The following is a 24,075-nucleotide window of genomic DNA, read 5'->3' on the forward strand; positions in this document are numbered from 1 at the left end:
GGAATGCCCATAACTCTCACGTTAGGCTTCTTCCCATAATCCCACATTTCTTGCAGGCTTTACTCTTTTCTCTTATTTCTCTGCTGTATCTCTCTGGCTGACTTATTTAATTAGAAACTGTTATCTTCAATCTCTGAGATTCTTTATTCTGTTTGATCTACCCTGCTCTTGAGGCTTTCCACTGTGTTTTGTAGTTCCCTGAATAAATTCTTCATTTCCAGAAGTTCAGTTTGATTTTTCTTTAATATTTCAATTTCTTTAGTAAATTTTTCTTCCAAGTCCTGGATTTTTTGTGTGGTTTCTTTGTGTTGGTGATCCATTTTTTCTTGCATTATCATTGAGCTTTTTACAATCCATGTTTGAATTTTTTTTCTGTCATTTTAGTGTTCTGAATTTGGTTAATGTGCACTGCTAGAGAGGTGGTGTTCCTCTTTGGGGGTGTGTTTTCCATTTGATTCTTCATACGTCCAGAGTTCTTTCACTGAGTCCTTCCATCTGGATCAGCCATTGCTTCCCACCTTTCAGTTTTAGTTTGGAAAGTAACACACCCTGCATAGGCTCTGTTTCAGTAGATGCTGTAGGAACAAGGCAGTTCACACTTGCTGCATAACAGCCTGGATGTTTGCGCTTCCATGGTACCTTGATCTGCCACTGGGGGAGCCACTAACATGTTTTTCAGGGTTCTTCTACCACAGCTGGGAGGCTGCTCCTGGAGGGAGGGGTTACTTGGGGGGCCTGTTTTGTCCTCTTGCCAGGGTTTTTGTTCTCTGACTATGGACCCCACTGTTGGCATCTGATAGGAGGCAGAAATCTAGCCCCAGAATTATGATCCTACTGGATGACCTAAACCAGTCTCAGGAGCAAAGTCACTGGGCTGTCCACTACTAATCTGTGCCAAGGCCCCACTGATTCACACAAGTAGCAGAGGGAAAATCGCTTTTCTTGTCTCACCCAATCTCCAGGGGTGGAGCTTACCACTTTCGGTACGAAAGATGCTGGCTAGTGGAAGAGGGTGGTGCCCTAATCCACCCAGTGCTCTAGCACCTGTAAGTCCTGCAGGTGTTAGCCTCCCATGACTAGGGAAGCACTCAGAATTCACCCATCAAAACAGGCCTGGCTAGTTGACCATAGGTCGTGTAAGGGTGGAGCTTGTCACGAGAGTCCCCGGGCTGGGGGAAGGGAGCCGCCTGACACCGTATCACACTGCAGGAGCTGGGTTGTGGACCCTGAAAATGACAATCGCCGCAGAGCGCTAGCACTGGGGGCAACTGTTCAGGAGCTGGCAGGTGCTGGATCAGGAGACTGAGTTATCAGGATGCTCCCTTGTCTCCTTTATGTTGCTGTCCCACAATCTCATGCCTTTCCAGCAGGAGTTCTCACTTTCTGACCCACCCTGTGTGGGCCTATTCGCCCACGGCGGATTCCAGGTTAGAGTCCCCAATTTAGTGTTCACCTCCATCAATTTGGACTCATTCAGTGCCAGAGAGAAGTTACCTGTCTCCTAACTACCTCCAGCGGTAGCCCAGAGAAGTCCATCCCCCACCCAGTGCAGTCCTGGCACAATCTCTGGGGAGTTCAAGATGCTTCCCGCTATTGTCTCCTCTTCTATTGTCTATTTTTAATCTTGCACTCTCCAGATTTTCCAATCTTATCTCCCATTCACCTTTTCTTTTTCCTGCTTTTTGTGTCCCATGCTGATTCTCCGCTGATTCACAATGCTGTTCTTGCCGGGGAGTGATGCACTCATGTGTAGCAGACCGATATCTACACCTCCCTCCCTGGGAGCAGGAATTCAGGAGGTTACCTTTGCCCATTTCTTAATTGGGTTGTTTCCTTTCTATTGAGATGTTTGAGTTTCCTATATATTTTGGATATTAATCCCTCATCAGATGCAAATACTTTCTCCCATTCCGTGGGTTGCCACTTCACTGGGCTATTTAAGATTCTTTTGGCTATGCATAAACTTTTGTGGTTCCATACAGATTTTAGAATTGTTTTTTCTGTTTCTGTGAAAAATGACATTGGAATTTTGATAAGCATTGCATTAAATCTGTAAATTGCTTTGGATATTACAGACATTTTACAATATTAATTCATCCAATCCATAAACACAGGACAACTTTCCATTTATTTGTATCTTCTCCAATTTCTTTCATCAATGTTTTACAGTTTTCACTTCCTATGTTAAATTTATTCGTAAATATAGTCATCCCTTGGGATCGGCAGAATATTGGTTCCAAGACCCCCCGTAGATATCCAAATCCACAGATGCTCAACTCCTTTATATAAAATGGCATAGTATTTGCATATGACCTATGTATATCTTCCCATACACTTTAACTCATCTCTCGATTACTTATAATGTTAAGTTATTAAGTATACAATGTCCGATTTTCTTAAGTTCTAAGTTTAACAGTTGAATCTCTGACATTTCACTTTCACACTGTGTGTGTGTGTGTGTGTGTGTGTGTGTGTGTGTGTGTGTGTGTGTGTGAAGTTACATCCTCATTCTTCCAAACGCATGTTGTGGCTTCTGATTATCTTTCAAAATTTTTTTTAGAATAAATTTTTGAAACCACAGATAAGTCAAAAGTTTGTGTTATTTCTGAATATGAGTTCCATCGTGGAACCAATGTAGTGCAGACAGCTTGAAATATCGATGAAGCTTTGGGGAAGGATGTGGCTAATTCCACACAGTGTGCCCATGGTTTGAGTTCTGTGCTGGTGATTTTATTCTTGAAAATTAGCCATGTGGGGGACGTGAGATCAAAGTGGATAATGATGAGCTAAAAGCTATAGTGGAAGTGAATCCATCTCAACCTACCCATGAATTACCAGCAAGGTTTGGCGTTACTATTCCAACAATATTAGACCATTTGAAACTAATGGGTAAGGTAAAAAGGATGCATAGATGGGGCCTGCATGAATCAAAGAAGCATCAGAAGAGAAATTATCTCAAAGCTTGCCTTTCTTTGCTATCACGACATAAAGGTGAACCATTTCTATCCCATATTGTTATGTGTGATGAAAAATGGATTCTTTTTGACAATCACAAGTGTTCAGTACAATGGCTGGATAAAGTTGAAGTGACAACACACAGTCCAAAACCAAATATTCATTGAAAAAAGCTAACGGCATCTGTTTGGTGGTCCAGCACTAGTATTATCCACTACAGCTTCATGCAACCTGGTCAATCGATTATAGCGAATGTCTGCTGCACCCAACTGGACAAAATAATGAGGATGCTTGTGAGTAAGCAGCTGAGATTGGTCAATAAAGACAGGTCAATCCTCTTGCAAACCACATTGCAAAAGAAAAAACACTGCTCAAACTACAGAAGCTGGACTTAGAAACTCTCGCTCATCCACTGTATTCACCAGACCTTGCACCAACTGACTACTTTTTTCCAGGCTTTGGACCACTTCTTGCAGAGAAAAATATTCAATTCTCAACAAGCTGTGTAAAACACCTTTGGTCATTTCATTGCCACTCACACTCCAGGCTTCTTCACTGCTGGCATAAGCTACTGTTAAGATGGTGAACTGTGTTGACAGCTTAGGCACCTACATTGATTAATTGCACTTCTTGTTTGAGACATAATAAACTAACTCTTGATTCGAATTCAGACATTTCATATTTAATGACCTAATACTTACTACAATGTAAATGCTATGTAAATAGTTGTTATATTATATTGTTTTTATTTGTATTATTTTTTATTGTTATAGTCTTATTTTTTTCCTAGGAGTTTCTTTCCCCAACAGTTAGTTCAATCTGAGGATGCAGAACTGCGGATATGGAAGGCCAGCTGTACTTCTTTGTAGCTATCATAAAAAGAATTGTTTGCTTAATTTCTTTTTCAGATAGTTTGTCATTAGTGTGTACAAATGCTACTGGTGTTTGTATTTTGAAATTTTACTGAATTCACTAATTAGCCCTTACACTTTTTCAGTGGAGCCTTCACAGTTTTCTATACATGAGATCATATTATCTGCAAATAGGGACAATTTAACTTCTTCCTTTCCTATTTGGATGCCTTTTTTTTTCTTTTTCTTTACTTGCTCTGGCAAGGACTTCCAGAACTATGTTGAATAGAAATGGCAAGCGTGGGCATTCTTATCTTATTCCTTATTTTAGAAAAAAAGCTTCCAACTTTTTAATATTGAGTAAGATGCTAGTGGTGGGTTTGTCATATATGGCCTTTATCGTGTTGAGAGGTACATTTCTCCTATACCTATCGCACTTGTTAAGAGTTTTTATTCATAAAAGAATTTTGTCAAATGTTTTTTCTGTATCCACTGAGATATGAGTTTTTCCTTTATTCTATTAATATGGTATATCACATTTAACACATTTTAGATTTGGGTATGTTGAATGATCCTTGTATCCCTAAGATAAATCCCACTTGATGATGGTGAATGATCCTTTTAATGTGCCATTGAATTCAGTTTGCTGATATTTTCTTGTGGAATTTTATATCTACATTCATCAAGGATATTGGCCTGTAACTTTCTTTTCCTGGACAGTCTGTGTCTGGCTTTGGTATCAGGGTAATGCTCACCTTATAAAATGAGTTTGGAAGTATTCTTTCTTCTTTAATTTCTCCTAAGAGTTTAAGAAAAATTGGTATTATAGTAGTCCTTCTTTAAATGTTTGGTAGAATTCAGCAGTAAAGGCATCAGTCAAGTCCTGGGCTTTCTTTGGTTGGAAACTTTTTATTACTGATTCACTCCTTAGTTACTGGTCTGTTCAGATTTTCTTTTTCTTCATGATTAAGTCTCAGCAGGTTGTATGTGTCTAGGAATTTATCCATTTCTTCTACATAAATCAATCTGTTGACATAAATTGTTCACACTAGTCTCTTATAATCTCTTGTACCTGTGGTAATGTCTCCTATTTCATCTCTGATTTGAGTTTTCTCTCTCACTCTAGCAAAAGATCTCTTGATTTTTAACTTTTTAAAAAGACCAACTCAGTTTCATTGATTTTTTCCTGTTACACTGTTTTTCTAATCTCCATTTATTTCTCTTATTATTTCCTTCCAAACTTTGAACTTAGTTTGTTCTTCCTATTCTAATTCCTTGAAGTGTGATGTTAAGTCGTTTATTTGAGCTTTTTCTTCTTTTTGATGTAGGCATCTACTGGTATAAACATCCCTCTTAGAAGAGTTTTTGCTGCATCCCATAAATTTCAATATGTTGTATTTCCATTTTTGTTTGCCTCAAAATATTTTTTAATTTCTCTTTTAATTTCTTCCTTGATCCAAAAGGTAACCAGCAGCAGGCTGTTTACTTTCCATGTATTCGTGAATTTCCCAAAATTCATTCTATCATTGATTTCTAGTTTCATATCACTGTGGTCAGAAAAAGATACTTGATATGATGTCAATCCTCTTAAATTTGTTAAAACTTGTCGCCTAATACATGAGTTACCCTCAAGAATGTTCCGTGTGCATTTGAGCAGAATGTGTATTGTGCCACTTTTGGCTTGTTCTATATAAGTCTGTTAGGTCCATTTGAACTAAAATGTAGTTTACATCAGATGTTTCTGCAGTGCTTTCCTTTGTGGATGATCTGTCCATTCTAAAAGTGGAGTACTGAAGTCTATTAGTACTGTATTACAGTCTATCTCCCCCTTCAGATATGTCAGGATTTGTTTTACAGATTTAAGTGCTTTGATGTTGAATGCACATATATACTTGCAATTGTTATATCCTCTTGATAAACTGACTCCTTTGTCATTATATAATGACCTTATTTGTCTTCTTTTATAGTTTTTGGACATCATGTCCATTTTATCTGATATAAGTACAGCTATCTCTGCTCTCATTTGGTTTCCATTTGCATGGAATATTTTTCTCTGTCCTTTCACTTTGAATCAATGTGTGTCCTTAAAGGTAAAGTGAGTGTCTTGTAGAAAACATGTAGTTGGGTCTTGTTTTAGTATGCATTCAGCTATTCTACGTGTTTTGATTGGGGACTTCATTCAAGGTAATTATGGATAAGTAAAAACTCATTGCTGCCATTTTGTTAATTGTCTTCTGGTTGTTTTATAGATATCTTCTTCCTTTCTTCCTCTCTGCTTTGCTGTCTTCTTTTGTGATTAGATGATTACTTCCAGTGGTATGCCTTGATTAATTCATTACTTTTTATCTTTTGCATATTTACCATATGATTCGCTTTGTGGTTACCATCAAGTCTCACAAAAAACAGCTTATAGTTATAACAGGCTATTTTAAGCTGATAACACCTTAACTGTGACTGCATAGAAAATATAAACACTTTTCCTTCCTCTTCCCCCACCACATATTTTACATTTTTGATGTCACAATATACATCATCTTACATTGTACATCCTTTAAAAAACTATTGTAACTATTACCAATTTTGTATAGTTTTGTCTTTTAAGCTTCATACTAAAGACATGCATGATTTGCACAGCACCATTACAGTATTAGAGTATTTTGAATTTGTGTAGTTACTTTACCAGTGAATTTTATACTTTTGTATGTTTTCATGTCACTAATACATGTCCTTTTCTTCAGGTTGAAGAATTCCCTTTAGTCTTTCTTGTAAGGGAGGTCTGGTATTAAGCACCCTCTGCTTTTATTTTTCTGGGAAAGCCTTTATTTAACCCTCATTTCTGAAGGACAGCTTTGCCAGGTAAAGTATTCTTGGTTGACAGAGTTTTATTCCCTCTCAGGACATTGAATGTATCATCCCACTCTCCTGGTCTGTAAGGTTTCTGCTGGGTGGTCTATTACTAGCCTTGTTGAAATTCCCTTGTATGTGATATGCTTCTTTTCTCTATTTTCAGCATCTTCTCTTTGTCTTTGATTTTTGACAGTTTGATTATAGTATTTCTTGGTGTAGTATTGTTTGGATTCAATCTGATTGGAGACCTTTGAACTTCCTATACCTAGATACATTTGTTTCCTCACTGTTCTTTAAACGGGCTTTCTGATCCTTCATCTCTTTCTCTTCTTTCTTGAATTCTTATAACTTAGTAATTATTTATTTGGTGCTATGCCATAAATCCTGTAAGCTTTCTTCATTCCTTTTCATTTTATCTTTTCTAACCTGTCTTTGAGTTCAGATTCATTCTTTTGCCTGATCAATTCTGCTATTCATGCTCTTTTGCATTTCTCATTTCATTCATTATACTTTTCATTTCAGGAATTTCTATTTGATTTTTTAAAAATAGCTTCTCTATTAAATTTCTCATTTGTTGGTTTATTGTTTTGACTTCACTGAATCATTTATCTGTACTTTCTTGAAATGCACTGAGCTTCCTTTAAAAAACTACTTTGAATTATTTATCAGATATCTTACAGATCTCTGTTTCTTTAGGGTTGGTTACTGGTGCTTTATTTTGTTCCTTTGGTGGTATCATGTTCCTTGACTATTCTTGATCCTTGTAGTCATGTGTTGGTGCCTGAACATTTGAACAAGTGGGGACTTATTCTAGTCTTTATAGACTGGCTTTGTGTAAGAAAGTCCTTCACCAGTCAGCCTGTCCATAGACTCTGGAGCCTGAGTTTACAGGGCCTGGCGTGGAGTCTGGGTCAGCAGGGGAAGTCCTGGAGCCTCTGTATATGTGTGGCAGCCTGGCATCTGGGTCTACAAGGGTGAGCCTGGACCCTGGGTCCACAGGAGCCTGGCTCTGTGGAAGATTAGTCTGAAGGCTAGGTTTGTGGAAGCTGGCCTAGAACGTGGGTCAAAGAGGGCTTGCCAAGTATTGGGGTGAAATGCCACTGGCCTGGACCCTAGTTCTGCTGGAGTATGGGGCCACAGCAGCCTGCTGGGAGGTTGGGGCTACAGGGATGGGTCTGGAATTGGGCAGGCCTGGAGGCTGGGGCTATGGGATCCAGCCTGGCACTGGGGTAAACCTGTAGGCTGTCTGTGGTTACTGGCCTGGATTCTGGGACTATGGAGCCATGCCTGGCACTAGGTTTTATTGGGGCAGGCTCAATGCTGAATTTAGAGGCAAATTCTGGCACTCATGTCTCTCTCTTTCCCCCAAAAGGAAAATATCTCTCTCCATGCTGTTCTGCCTGGGGTTGAGAGAGGCATGACACAGGTAACATAAAATTATCCTTCCTACCCTCTTCAATGCATCTTTTCTTATTTCTGTAATCTCTTACCTAGTTTCCTTAGCTCTTATAAAGGTGTTTTCATGGGCAGAGAGTTGTTAAAATTGATATTCTGTGGTGAGATAAATATTGCAAAATCCTATTCTGCCATCTTGCTGATATCTGGACCTGATAACACCAGGCTTGTTTAAAAACAACTCAACACCTTGGTCTGGCACCACAACCTTCCCAACCACAGCTAATGTCAATAGCATATAAATTCAAGTACCCCAATGTTAACATCCTACGCACATGCCACTAGTGGTTCTGTTCCATTAGCTCTGCTAATACCCAACCCTAAAATACTATATATAATCTTCTGGCTATTGGAAAATAGCCTTTAAATTGCAAGTGCGACAAAGTTTATAACCTCAGCTGATTACTCCAAGTTTGATAAGGTTTCTAACTTCAGCTAGACAGTCAGTGGCATCAGATTCTTAACATCTTTGATTTACTTATTCCCCTCAGTAACTTCCCAAGTTTTCAGTCTTCTCAAATTCCCTAACCAAACCCTAACTCTGTTCCACAAAACATTATTAAAGTTACACGGTCACTAAACTACGACGACATACCACTTGACACCCATTAGGATTGCTGTTATACAAAAAGTAATCAAAGAAATCCCAGAAAATTAGTGTTGGCAAGGATATGGAGAAATTGGAACCCTTGTGCACTGTTGGTAGGAATGTAAAATGGTGCAGTCACTGTGAAAAACAGTATGGCAGTTTCTCAAAATTTAAAAATAGAACTATCATACAATCTAACAATTCCACTTCTGAGTATATAACCAAAAGAATTGAAAGCAGTGTTTCAAAAAATATTTGTACACCCATGTTCATTGCAACATTATTCAATATTATGCTAAAATATGAAAGCAAGCCAAGTGTCCATCAATAGATGAATGGATAAGCAAAATGTGGTATATACATACAATGAAATATTATTTAGTCTAAAAAAGGAAGCAAATTATGAAATAAGCCAATCACAAAAAGACAAAAACTATATGACTGCACTGATAGGAGGTAATTAAAGTAGTCAAAATAATAGACAGAAAATATACAATGGTGGTTGCCAGGGGCTGTGGAGATGGGGAAATGGGAGTTATTCTCTAATGGGTACAGAGTTTCAGTTTTGTAAAACAAAGAGTTCTGGTGATGGTTGCAAACAATATTAACGTACTTGATACCACTGAAGTGTACACTTAAAAATGGTGATGATGGTAGATTTTACATTATGTGTACTTTACCACAATTTTTTTAAAAGTTAAAAGAAAAGTTACACAGTCAAATAAATTAAAGAAATTTTATATTCCTTTTTTTGGAGATTCACATGTACACCAGCATTTAAATGAACCTTCGGTTATCTTGAGTTAGAAAATCTGGACTTCTCCCCATCCTCACCCACAAACAAATTTAATATCACAATATCCACTTTTATCTCCTCGTTCTAATTTCAGAAGGGCCTTTCCTCTTGTTCAAGGTCAATTCCTACATTAATATTTTTCATTCCAATGCTTACTACTTCAAAAAACCCTGGTTTCATAATTACCACCTCTATTACCTTAAACTTCTTTAGTCCTCACAATGAATTACTGAAGTCTTACTTACTTCACGCTCTAAATATTTGTCTTAAATCCAGAACACTTTATCTTGAATTCTTATTACACCACTGCCCTTGTTAAAGTTCTCGTTGACTGTACCACTGAAGCTGTGGTCACTCTACCACCACATTTCTCTTCAATCCTGTTCTTCTGTGGCAAAGTTAATAAAAATGTACATTTGAAAGGGTTACTACCTACCAACTGAGCAAATTCTTTACTGACTCCCAAATACACATGAAATACAAGCCAAGACCCTTCGCATAGCATGCAAGGCCCCCAGTCCTTTCTAACTATCAAGTCTATCTCCTTCATTTTCCTGCCTCTCTAATTTATGATCTACAAGTCCTCAAAACTGTCTATTGTTTCCTACACTCACTATGCTGCTTCATAACTTTGCCCGTGCTTCTGGCTGCCTGACTCCCAGTCACATTTCAAGATTTAACTTATCCTTCCCTGGTCACTCCTATTTTCCTGCCATCTGGACTAGGTTCCTACTACATGTCTGGGTCCCCTGGTACGCCTTGTATGTTTCTGCGGCATCCTGGGTACCATTCTACTGCAATGATTTAAATGATTTGCTTTTGCATCTTTCACTTTGAGTATACTATAAATTTCTACAGGGTAGAAACTAATCCTTGTGTATCTTTGTATCCACAACATAGTACCTGATGCCTTACCTATAGCAGGCACTAAAACTGTTGAACTCAAACTCTTTCCCTACCAACTCAACTCAAATCTATTTCCCCACAACTGCTAGGGGACCAAAAAAACAAGAATTCAGGAGCATGCAATTATCTATTTACCAGCAGAAATCTAGTGAATTCTTACCAAGGTTTATAGGTATTTGGTAGGGGAAAAAGTTATGTCCCTATCTCTCAATTTACTTTTAAATCATTACTTTCTTTTAACTGGAAATTATTTTCAAAAAATGTGATACCATTAAGACAGTCTACGGCAACTTAAAAGACATCACACCCTCAATCAAGTTATACTTACATTCGGCTAGCTTCAATGTCGTCAGACTGAGGTTCTCCTGGTGATCTGTAAAATACAATTGAGGAAAAGTTAGCAAAATATTCCATATTCTTAAAAAAAGGTAGACATGTTACTTGGGAAGACAAATTTGTCAACAAGAATTAAGCACTAAATAAAAGTCTTAAAAATAATTAAAGATTTCAACATGAAAAAAAGTGGTCAGATCAGATTGCCATACAATGCACTTATGTTAAGGGCTGGACTAATAAAAAACTCAATATATTTTTTTAAGGAAAGGAAATTGTAAACACTATACTTAGATACCAATAGACAAACTAGTGTTAAGTTAAAATTATTCACAAAGTCAAACATTTTGTAATAAAATCACAACTATAAAATTTTCTATAGCCAAGTATTGGTTATCAACATTAACAAAGGTAACTCATTGGTCTTCATCATCTAGAACCTTAGACCAGGAGGTCAGCAAACTACTCCCTGGGCAGACAAACTGAAGCTTGTCTTGTAAATGAAGCCACTTGGTCTTGTAAATGAAGTTTTACTGGAACACAGTCATACTCATTTAGGTATTGTGTATGGCTGCTTTCACACTAAAAAAGCAGAAGTGAATACCAGTAGCAGAGACCATATGGCACACAAAACCTAAAATATTTATTGTCTGTCTGGACCTTTCATAACAAATATGCCAGCCTCTGCTCTAGATAATTCAAACGAAAATATAACATCCTTGATAAATTTTGAGACATTTAAGTCAGACATACCATTCTAATCATGGTTATTTTTGTTCAACAATGAAATTAACTTTTACATGAAAACACACTAGTAGTATATCCTACCTGCCAAAAGTGTATCATCTGGGGCATTAAAGTTTTGCTCCGGATAATTGTGAATTAACTTCAGTTTTAAATAGTGTCCAGTATTTTTTATTTCTAAATATACTGCTGCTATCTTATATAGAAATATTTAAAATTCTAAGACACTAAGAAGCCTTTCATTTTCATTTTGGGGGATATGAACCAATTTTTCCTATCCCTATCATATTGTTAAAAATAAATAAATTTCTGTTATCCTATTCACTTTTATAAACAGCATCAATGTACGCAGTGAACATTACAAGGTGAATCAATATAATACTGATTTCTAACACTTTCAAATTCCCCAAATAGAAAAAATATTTTTTGAGGTCAAAAGCTAAATTTTCAAACTGGTATTAGAAGGACTTAATTTGTGAATTTATCACAGATTTTAGACTTCCAACATTAAACAACTTTAACAAAAGAATCTTAAAATCAGATCATCATGGGGGGAAAAAATCTGTTTTCTAAATTTCTTAGATTAAAAAAAATTCACCACTTCATCAGCTTTTCAAGATTACCCTCACTGTAGTTTATTCAGATTTCAAGGACAAGAAAGGGGGTGGAGGGAAAAAGACTCTGGCAGATTAAATATTTATTTTAGATCTTCTTTGCAGTATATTTAAATTTTCAATTTTGTACAAAATTATATAAGAACTAAAAATTGGGGCATGCTGGAGGTGGCAGTGACTTGGCAGTGACACAAATATAAAAATTTCACTCCACCCTCTCCCCCAGGGAGCAAGAAAATCACCTCTGTGACACACCTGGTCTCCACCAGCCTTGTGGGTTTAAGTACCCCAAGATTGCTTCCAAACTTGTATCTCCCAGACAGAAGGGCTAAAAATTGATGATAACCCCATGTACCAGCTGACTCATTTTTCAAAGTGCGACCCTCCAGCATCAGATGTCATACTGTAAGGAGGCAGAGCTGGCTTGCAAAACAAAAAATAAACCTGCTGGTACTGAGGGAAGAGAGGCAGATTAGAAGTTTTCAAACATGTAGGCAACAAAACTTTCAAAATTAACAGGAAAGAAAGGGGAAAAAAATGAGAACACAATGATAGGAAAATAAAAATATTACTGCAAAAAGGTAAGACACAAACAAGAAAGAACACAAATCCAAGTCTCAGAAGTACAGTATGTAACTGCTACAAGGTTTTGAGATCCTGAAATGGGACAGAGAGATTAAATATATCATCAAATAAATAATAACTACACCTATTTTCCCCAATTTTTGTGCCCTAAACAAGAGTATATGTGAACATTAATACCAAAATCTCACTAAATTGCTGTAAATATACTAGATTATACTTAGTATTACATATATTAAAAGCCATTTATAAGTCAAACCAAGCAATTTAAACCAATTCATTCTAGAACAACAACAACAACAAAAAAAACCAGAAAGGATTGAAAGATTATTATCCTAAAATAAATCTGTCCTGGTTCTCTTAAACCTAACATAGGTTGCTTTCTATTCAAATTAGAAATGGTTTTTTAAACAAGAGAAAAGTGAATATACACAGAACTAGCAGAAACATTTTTCTTGCAGTATTAATAGTGCATGCCAATAAATCTCTAGTCATTCTGCTTATAGTATATTTGTATAATATTATAAATGAGTTACCCCAAAACATCCTAAAGTTAGGATTCAAACTCTCAAAACTATGAAATGCATACCATTTAACAATAGTTTCCAAGCTTTATTTTGGCCCCTAAAGAGCCTATTTATTCTTTCTACCAATCTGTTGGAAATAAGAATCCAGTACATGTTCATAAATTCAGAACATACAATCTAATTCAGAACATATAACCAAAGGGAAAAAATTCTTTTTAAACTATTGACTTAGGTTATCCTAAAGTTTGGCAGAATAACAAGTCAGAAAGAAAATTTTAAAACTGAATGAAACAACAGCCAAGTAACATCATAAAATAAATAAATCTTAGAAGAGTTTCAATTTTAGTTCTTGATTTGGATTATAGAAAATATGATCACAAAACACCCAATAATCTGAATACTGCAGCATGAGCTAGCAAGTTCAAGTGGTGGCTCACTTCCAATAATACTGGGTGCAGCTTCTCCATCCTGCAAGCCACTCCTTTTACCTCCACTGTAACTCTCTAGGAGAGAAAAGTATACTAGTTTTATTAAAATTATAGAAACTTCTAGAGAAATGTTTAATTAAAACTTTCACCACATAAAAGGCGCACTTTAAAATGCATAAGAAATTTTTCATATCTTTTTAATAAGACTTATAATAGTATATTTATGTAAAACCTTGCAATTTTTGAGAAATACTTTCCTGTTTATCTACACAGATGGTTCTTTAGTGGTGACTACCAATATTTTTAATGTGGGAAAAACAAGCACTAAAATATTTTAGGAAGGAAACTAAACGGAGAAGTAGGTCAACTCTTAGGCCCACTATTCTTAGCGATATTCCTGTCAACTATACATTTTCTTCATTTTTACAGCATGTATTTCACTTTATAATGACAGCCTTTTAAAGGCTGTAAAATAATTCAAAATTACCTTTTACAAGCTGTGGCCATTCGGTGACATCAAGGTGATCACAGCTTTGAGTCACTGATTAAAAACAGGTTGTCACACCAGTCTAGCTGCTAACTTGATCTGAGCGTAGGCTTAATAACTCTAATAAATTAAACAGACCTTTAGTTAGAATACTTTAATATATAAACCCAATTCATTGTTCAAAAAGTAGCCCTAAAAGCTTAAAATTAGGTGTCAATGCAAAATTAATCAGAATTATTATAGAAAAGATTTTAAGAACTAATTTCCAGCATTTTTTTCGTTATATGATCTCTTCATTTGAGAAAATGTGGTAACTCCCCCTTGTACTTTTATGTAGAGTTCTAACTTAGACAGCTTATGAAGCACTTTGGTCAACAGTACCCTGAATCTCAAGACAATTTTGGCTCTAACTAATCACGGCAGATACTATAGTAAGAACTTAGAAAAATGAAAAAATTAAGCAGCCTCGGAGTGATTAATTGACTTGCCCAAGATTTTAGAATTAGTGTTGAAGCTAGGACTAAAAACCATATCTACTGACTTCCTATCAAGGGTTGAGTTTTTTGTTTTGGTTCAGTTTTGCTATACAGAGTTTCATGATTTAAACATATGTAAATGAGTAAAGATTTAGAACATGGATTAAGATCCTCACAATTACAGTAACAGTTTAAATGGGACTAATTTAGCCAAAGCATTAGGCAAATGCTTAATGGAATAGTTACGTACATATACATGAACACACACACACACATACACGCACACACACATATATACACACCAAAGTCTAGGCCTACTAATTCTGTATTTAAGTACAGTCATCTAACATTAGCCAAAACCCCTTAGTTACTGCATGGAAATGTGTTCTACTCTTTCTCAGCCATAAACCCACTAAGATTCAATTTCATGAAAGAATATGGCAAAATATGAAAACATCTCCTTCAACGAAGTATCTTTTTATCCGCTTACATGGCCTTAGCCAAACTTTCCTGATCACCACGGTTCAAATTTAACAGGCCTCCTTTATCATATAGTTCTGACAAAGATATCATACATCTGATATTTCCCAGTATGGAGAGTTCATCTCATGTAACTAGTTCCTCCCCTCATGATTCCCCTACCGAACGTATATCCAGGCCAATTCTGAGGAGTAAACTAAGGAAAGATGAGAAAATGAGAAGGAAGAAAGACTTCATAGTTAACATCTTCAAACTAACAACAGAGAAGCATAGAAGTTGGATCCAGAATTCAATATAAAACAGCAAGATATCTTAGAACCCCAAGAGAAGGGGTTGAAACATCAATGCTTGAGCCCATACCTCCACAGCTATAAACACAGGTCTTCATATCCAGATGAAGGTGAGGGTTGGCCCGAGTACATATAAGTAACTTTAGGGGATTCCAATAAATGAGACGTGAAATCTTTGTAAGAAAGAACTCATTTTCCCAGATTTTCCTATCACAGCTATGTCTTTTAATAACCACCTAGACACTGCTGACGTCAAATCAGAAAGAAGAGACAATGCCCCTGAAATGAACGATGTGGTCATGATATAGTCTCCCCTCAACACCCCCGGTATCTAAGGAGACTAATGGTGTATGTGGATTTAGAAAATCCAAATGCATTTAACTTCCCAACTTGTAAACACAAAAATGATAAAATTAAAGTATCTTTTAATTGACTAATTAAAGAGCTACATGTATTTTGAAAATCACCAAGTCAAATCCTCTCTTCCAGTCCCCTCTTTTATGAGGTCCAGTGCTCAACAAAGCATGAAAAGGCTCTATCTGAAGCCTTGTTGACTCAGTAGCTGGGAAATCTTGGGCAAGTTATTTAACCTCTCTGAGCCTAAGATTCCTTATAGGTAGAACTAAGATAACAGTAGTACCTGTCATGAGGATGAACAACAAGCTAACATCTAAATAGCTCAAAACAGTGCCTGATAAGCAATATGCTCACAAATGGAAGCTACCGTTAATACTCGTAGCCTAACAGCCAAACCTGCCCCCTCAATCTTCTTATGCATATTATTTTACTTCTCAAAGCACACTAATCTCTTATAAATCCTTCCAGCATCCTACTTGGATCCCTCATACAATCTACCTGGAAGCAGTTAGTTAGCGCCTAGCACAATGCTTTAAAAATGGTAGGCGCCCAAATTTGCTGAACACGTTTGTCATTATTCTAACCATGACATTAAGATATACATGCAATATGAATTCCAAAAAGTAAAACGGAAACATACCATATTTCGCCAAACTTCTGAGGAGCTGGTGAATTCTAAAATCAGGCTCTTACAGATTTTTAACCTAAAATATAAAACACCTCACTCAATTCTTTTTACACAAACAACTAGATAAACTTTAAAAAATTTCACTAATATTCATTATAAAATAAAAAGAAATTTATGATCTATAATAGCAAATTTATTTTTTAAAATATTAATTAACATCCAAAAACATATCAAAAGACAAATTACCCTACTGCTGTTGCCAGGATGAATGGCAAGGTAGTTAGGCAGGCCCTGTGGCCTGAGTGCTTTTAACAGGCAAAGCCATGTTTCTCATATTCATCCAAAAAGCATAGTGCTCTACATTTTTTAACTCTATTACTTTATCCACCCTCTAAAAGGGATAAAATTGTATGAAAACCATTTAACTACATGCCTCTAATCCTTTCAGATACCTATAGTAATTCTGCTTTTAATTAAATTCTATATGCTGAGGATCTGCTATGTTACGTACAAATATGGGCATCTATGCACTACCTTCTAGAATAGCAGCCTTGGGTAGATCCTTTGACCCCTAAATCAAAAGTGTCTGGTTGTTGTGAGCATTAAAAAAATATATTAAAAGGATGTAGGATAATGTCTGCCTGACACATCATAGGGCCTCAATATACTGTGACAGTTATAATGTCTTAAATCAACCATTTAACCTATCTATCAAAACTTAAGCCTTATAAAAAAAAAATTCTGAAGCTTAAAGCAAGCCCTCAAATAATCAATGTAAATTTAACTCATGTGCACATAATCAGAACATTTCTCAGTGGAACAGGAAATGAAGTCTTTTAATAAATTCCACTTTATTACACATGAAAAACCAAATCTCAAAGATTAAGAAACCCACCCAGTGTCCTAAAGGCTGACAGAAAATGAATGCATGGCAAATAAACATTTTTTAATAAAATTAACCAACTTTTAAGGCCATAGAGGACAGAGTCTCAAACTTTAACCTATAATAAAGTCAACTGGGGAATCTAAAAATGCAACTACCCAGGGCTCTACCCTCAGAGTCTGAATCAGTGCGTGAGATGAGGGTTCATGAATTTGCATTTTTAACATACATTTCAGGTGACATAGAGATCCTAATTGGAAAAGCCATGCCTTACTAATTATGGATCAGGAACACATAATCATAGAAGAAATGTATCAAATCTATAAGGATACAAGATACAGAAACTGTAGGCACCAAAAATGTAAGGCACACTCACTTTGTACATTTAACCATTAGAAGTCTAATACCAGATGCAGTGCCCTTATTTATATTATGTCTCCCTCCAACAGAGGGGGTGGGGGCTCAGTCTAGTAACCTGGTAAGAAATGCCTACATCAATCTACCCAGCTAAAACTTTCATTTTATTCATTTTCTATTTTATTCTTAAAATGTAGTCCATCTGCCAACAAGCACTCCCCCCCGACACACACATTATCATCTGTACATCTGGTATGTCCTTCATCTCCTCTCCACTAGCCTCTTTCCTTCACCTCCTGAACCTATGTCAAAACAATTTCACAAATTGCTTTTTCTATCCCTTTTTATTATAACACCCAGGACTTCTGTTCTCCTTTGCACCAAGTTTATGGTGTCTTACATTTATGCGTAAAGCTACTTATTAAAACTCTCTAAGTTCTGTCCATTTGCAACTTCACAGCTGACCACAGACTGCTCCAACAACTCTCTTAAGCCTTCCTGCCTTTAGGCTCTCATCATTCTAGTCAGTCCATGCTGCAGTTAAGACTAAAAAGTTTTAAACATACATACACAAAAGAAAGTTTTAAACAATGCTTTGAAATAGTGCTTGCAACACAATTCCCTCAACTCCATCAGCCCCTTCGAGTACCATGTCTTTATTCTCTTTCCTTTAACTACCAAAAAGACCTCAAAATCATTAGCTCAGTTGCTGATATACAAAACCTTCCACTTGCTGACATATTTCTTATAAAATCTATCATCATTCCTGTACATTCCAATGCTGTGTACTCTTAATCTTACTTGATTTTTGTAGTATTTCATACTGCTAACCACTCCTAAGCTCTCCTAATTTCCCTAATGCTGTATCCAGCCATTTTCTTTCATCTAACAGTAACAAGGTCTTCTGCTAGTTATCTTCCTACCTCTCATACATGGTCACTCTCCAAGTTTCTGTCAATAGCCACTTTTCTCAACATAAACCAATTATCTGTGCAATGTCATCCATTCCCATAGCATCTCTAATATTTAAGACCTGTAACTCAGGCCAGGTGCGGTGGCTCATGCCTGTAATCCTACCGCTCTGGGAGGCTGAGGCTGCAGGATCTCCTGAGGTCAAGAGTTTGAAAAAACACTGAGCAAGAGTGAGACCCCATCTCCACTAAAAACAAACAAAATTAGCCAGGTGACTAAAAACAGAAAAATTAGCCGGGCATGGTGGCAAGCGCCTGTAGTCCTAGCTACTCGGGAGAGGCTGAGGCAGGAGGATCACTTGAGCCCAGGAGTTTGAGGTTGCTGTGAGCTGGGCTGACACCATGACACTCTAGGCCTGGCAACAGAGCAAGACTCTTGTCTCAAAGGAAAAAAAAAAAACATCCATATCTGTATATCCTTAAGCCTTTATCTCTGGAGAGATGGCACACATCAACTTAGATGTCTCATTAGCATCTAAATTCAATGTATCTAAAATCAAACTCAATTATTTACCCAAAATCTCACTTTACTCTGTATATGCCTAATCTTGCTGTCCTCCTAATTACACACTGAAAAATTCTGCGGCATTCTTTACTTTCTAGCGCTCTTTTTTATTTAGCCTAACCACTGTGCAGGTTGATACTCACTAGCCTTCTCATTCATTCAAAAAATGTCTACTAGACTTTGGGTGCCTAGTAGGTGGGTGAAGACGCAGTGGTAGCAAAACTAGACACAATCTCTTCTCCTCATGTGGTGAGGGGAATGGCCACAAATAAAAAAAAAAACCACAATAAATCATGTAATTACAATGCACAGTTAAGCACTGGAAAGGAGAAACTGAGGGGGTGGTGAGTGGGTATTATAATTAAAAGTCCTGACTTTGGGGAAAAGGAAAGACATTCTTCATGAGTGATGAGCAAGATTTATCAGACACACTAAGAAAACCCTGTGAGACAATGGTAATCACCCAAATCAGAAAATTTTGAGTCAAACTCTAAAGAGTATCTCTCTTTCCTAGTACATCAAATTGTTTACCAAGTCCCAATTCTACCTCAGAAATTCCCACTACTCATGTTCTTCTTTTGATGGCTTTTAGGTGCTTCCAGAATAAAGCCCAATCTCCTGATCATGTCAACTAAGGTTATATACGCACAATTTGGCCAAAACCTGCCAGCCCAATGTCTTCTTCCAGAGTAGACCAAACTCCAAGAGAACATATCTATCATTCACTTTTATGCTTCTGGTACTTGAAAATGTTTATAGAATAAGCATCTTCCAAAAGACGAAACTTTTCTCCTAGTTGATTTGCTTTTGGTCCTTTAGTAAATGTAAAGGTTAAGATTCAAACTCACATTTGTCTGAGTCTAAAGGCTAGGCTCATTTCCTTGTATCTCCCATCTAATTTACACTTAAACCCCATAAATTTTGTCTTTGAAATAGTTCTTTTTTTCCCCGTGCTTAACAACACTATACTACTACAGAGCCCCATTATTTCATCTGATTTTCCTTGTGCCTTTATCCTTGCCTCTGCTGCTAAAACTATCTCCCTAAAAACTCAGACTTGGCCATACTGCTCCCATATTCAAAAGCTTCTACGTCTTCTCAATGCCAAAGGAATAAATTTCAAACTCCTTCACATATTATTTGAGGCCCTTGCCACATGGCTCCCATCCACTCATCCAAGCATTACTGCTCACTATACAACATCATCACCAGATACCAGATCTAGTCCCATCATTAGATTACTGGCTATTACATATTGCCATTTGTATTTCTTTCTTTTCTTTCAGAGGCAAGGTCTCACTCTTTTGCTGGGCTAGAGTACAATGGCACAACACCTCACTGCAACCTCTAACTCCTGGGCTCAAGCAACCCTCTCACTTCAGCTTCCTGAATAGCTGAGACTGCAAGTACACCACCATGCAGAGCTCATTTTATTTTTTTGTTAAGACAGGACCTTGCTACATTGCCCAGGCTGGTCTCAAACTTCTGGCCTCAAACAATCCTCCCAAAAGTGCTGAGCCTCCCAAAGTGCTGAGATTATAGGTGTGAGCCACTGTGCTTAGTCAGTCATCTGTATTTCTGACTTTAATGCTTTTGCTTCTGAGGACATTTTACTCAGAAATGCTCCCCTATCCATTGCTAACCTCCACCCCTCACCCATCTACCATGCTGTGTTAAAAACCCTCCTCATTCTAAAGGCTATATCTCACAGGGTCCCCTAAACTGTTTTCCTACACATAACCACTATCTCCTTTGGTCTTAAAATACATTCCCAAAACCATAAAATAATCCACTACTTTCTACCATTTTATGCCTTACATTACAGAGATCTGTTTACATTTATCAGTGCCTCTAGTTGTAAGCTGGTTGATGGTAGGGATCATCTCGTTCATATTTTTGTTTTCATGATAACAGTGACTATGTTTTCTTGACACCACACCTCCCCCAAGAGAAAAAGAAAAAATGAATCAGGATTCACTGTCTGACAAAAGATCTTGGGGTAGTTCCAAATGCAATTCATAGATGAACAAACAAGGATACCATTTCTTCTTAAATTAATGCAATTTAATTCAATGCCAGTTTAACAAAAGTTTATTTCAAAGACCAAATATGTAAGAATAACCAAAAACATTGTTTCTAACAGAAAAATGTCTTTCTCCCAGAGAATTTGCTCTACCAGATATTAAAGCATAGTACAACTCCTTCAAAAAAACTGACAGTATATGCTAAAACTAAATATATGCATGCCCTATTATTTAAAAATTCTACTACTAAGTACACATCAAACAGAAATGAGTACATACGTACAAGAAGACATTCACTGGAATGTTAAAAGCAAAAATATTCTTAATAGCCCCAAACCAAAAATGACTAAAATGTTCATCAACCCCAGAATAAATTGTGGCATATTCCTAAAACAGAATACTACACAGCAACTATCATGAACAATCAACTATTACAACCAACCACGCGGCTGAATCTCACAAATATGTTAAATGAAAGAAGCCAGACACAACTAAATGTGACTGATTCTAGTTATATATAGCATAAAAAAAACAGGAAAATCTAATGTGCTTTTAGAAATCAGGACAGTGGTTACACTTGGAAGAAAGGGGTAGTGATGGACAGCACAAGGGGTTAAAGAGGACCTGCTGCTGGTGTTTCTTGATTTGAATGCTGGCTAAACATGTGTGCTCAGTGTGCTAAAGTTCAACAAGCTGTACACCCTCATATATGCATATACATAGTTTTAGTATATACTGTGCACGATTCTGTATGTATACTATATTTTGATCAAAGGGTTTAACAAAAAAACAGTATGATATGAGCATTAGACAAATAGGTAAGTGAAACAGAAAATAAGTCCAGAGAAAGATCCAAAAGTATATGACAACTGCTTCTTCTCAAAAACAAGAATTTTCAGACAAAAGGCAGCTCTGGACTGCAATCTAAGAGAGGACAAAAAAAACTGAGTGAGCCATCCACTATTTGGATTTCTGCCCTGAGGCACTTCCCAACCTGCAGTTGATGTAGGGGAAACCCAATCAGAAGACAGGAGTCTCACTGAGGTCAGAAGCAACAGATCAGAGTTGAGGATGCTGAAGAGAGTAAAATTTGTAAGACAAAGTGCTAGAGAAGAGGAACACTGGAAAGACTCCAGAAATCTGCCATTTGTGAGTCTATTACTATATGCTAACTGTGCTTGAGTAAGGGAGCAGACTCCATGAAGCCAGGGAAAGAACTGTGAGCTGAAATATTCCCAGTGCTTATAAAGGACTCAGAGTCTCTAACGTTCCTTTCAACCAGAGTGAAGAGAATACTCTGAAACTGAAAACATTTAGGAAAGACTCAAGAAGGATCGTGCCTTAGTAGTAGCTACTACCCTTAAAGCAAAGCCTTCTCTAGACACACCCTAATAAAGACTTGAAGGGATCAAACTGACCAGCAAGTTATTAAGCTAGCTGCCAAAACAAAGTTGAACACTAAAAGAAAACAAAATCTACTCAGCAACAAAATATTATAATGCTCAGCATCCCATAAGAAATTACTAAATATGCAAATGAACAGGAAAATACAAGCCATAACCAAGGGAAAAATCAATCAACAAACTCAGAAGTGAAATTCCAAAAATAAATAAAAATAAATAAAACAGTGAAATTCCGTCAATTGATAAGACTTTCAAGTAGCTATTACAAATATGCTCAAAGATTTGAACAATACATAAATAAAGATAAAAATGAATCAGTTGGAACTTCTAGAACTACAAAACTAAATCTCTGAAATTATTAGACAATGAAGGGGGAAACAACCAGTGAAATAGAAGATAAAGCAAGCTAAAGCACAGAGAGAGAAAAAGACTGAAAAATAATGAAAAGGATACTAATGACCTGCGGACAAATACCAAATAGTCTAACGTGTGTAATGGGAGTCCCAGAAAAAGAGGAAATGGTATAGGACAAGTAGAGCTGGTTAAAAAAATCTATAAAGAAGACACGGTCACCCCGAGTATTCTAATTAAAAAAGAAAAAATAAAGAAGACATAATGGGCTGACAATTTTCCAAATTTGATTAAAAACATCCAACTGGAAAAAAAAAAATCTCAACTCTCAGCAGGATGATCACCAAAAATGAACAGTGATACAGAGAAAATCTTAAAAGGAGGAGGAGGAGGAGAAAAGCATTCAACAGAATTCAGCACCTTTTCTTAATAAAAACCCTCAAGAAACCAGGCACACAAGAAACATATCTCAAGATTATAAAAGCGATATATGACAAACTCACAGTCAACATCATACTGAATGGGGAAAAGCTGAAAGCATCCCCACTAAGAACTGTCACCACTTCTATTCAACATAGTGCTAGAAGTCCTAGCAAGACAAGTAAATCAAGGGAATCCAAATGGGGAAAGAAGTCAAACTATCGCTCTTTGCTGATGATATGATCTTATATATAGAAAAAAACAAAGACTCCATCAAGATACTCCTGAAATAAATAAATAAATTCAGCAAAGCCTCAGGTTACGAAATCAATGAACACAAATCAGTAGCATTCCTATACACCAATAACAGTCAAGCTGAGAGTCAAATCAAACACTCAATACCATTCAAATAGCTACAAAGAAAATAAAATACCTAGGAATGTACTTAACCTGAAAGATCTCTGCAAAGAGAACTACAAAACGCTAAGAAAAGAAATTGCACACAACACAGAAATGGAACAACATATGCTCATGGATTGGCAGAATTAATATTGCTAAAATATTTATACTACCCAAAGTGATTTAGAGATTCAATGCAATTCCCATAAAAATAACGTCATATTTCACAGATCTAAAAAAAAAAATTCTATGTTTCATTTGGAACCAGAAAGAGCCCAAAAAGCCAAAGCAATCTTAAGCAAAAAGAACAAATCTGGAGGCATCACATTACCAGACTTGAAACTATACTACAAGGCAATAATAACCAAAACAGCATGGTATTGCCACAAAAATAGAAACATAGACCAATGGAACAGA

General features: G+C 36.6%; 1 protein-coding gene across 2 annotated transcripts in view; it reads right to left on the minus strand.

The window, feature by feature from the left end:
- The window catches only part of UBE3A (ubiquitin protein ligase E3A), a 103,845-nt gene that overhangs the window by 55,437 nt on the left and 24,333 nt on the right, over positions 1-24,075 (minus strand). The window contains exons 2-5 of one of the 2 annotated variants that reach the window (XM_045561557.1): positions 16,358-16,421; positions 14,115-14,234; positions 12,346-12,543; positions 10,728-10,772 (exon numbers count right to left, since the gene is read on the minus strand). In XM_045561557.1, the coding sequence (XP_045417513.1) occupies positions 10,728-10,772; positions 12,346-12,482 (182 nt within the window). In that variant the 5' untranslated portion in view covers positions 12,483-12,543; positions 14,115-14,234; positions 16,358-16,421. The remainder of the gene's footprint in view (positions 1-10,727; positions 10,773-12,345; positions 12,544-14,114; positions 14,235-16,357; positions 16,422-24,075) is intronic. The other variant, XM_045561558.1, reaches the window with a different exon arrangement.

The sequence above is a fragment of the Lemur catta genome, chromosome 9 (genome assembly GCF_020740605.2).
Source record: "Lemur catta isolate mLemCat1 chromosome 9, mLemCat1.pri, whole genome shotgun sequence".
Taxonomy (NCBI): domain Eukaryota; kingdom Metazoa; phylum Chordata; class Mammalia; order Primates; family Lemuridae; genus Lemur; species Lemur catta.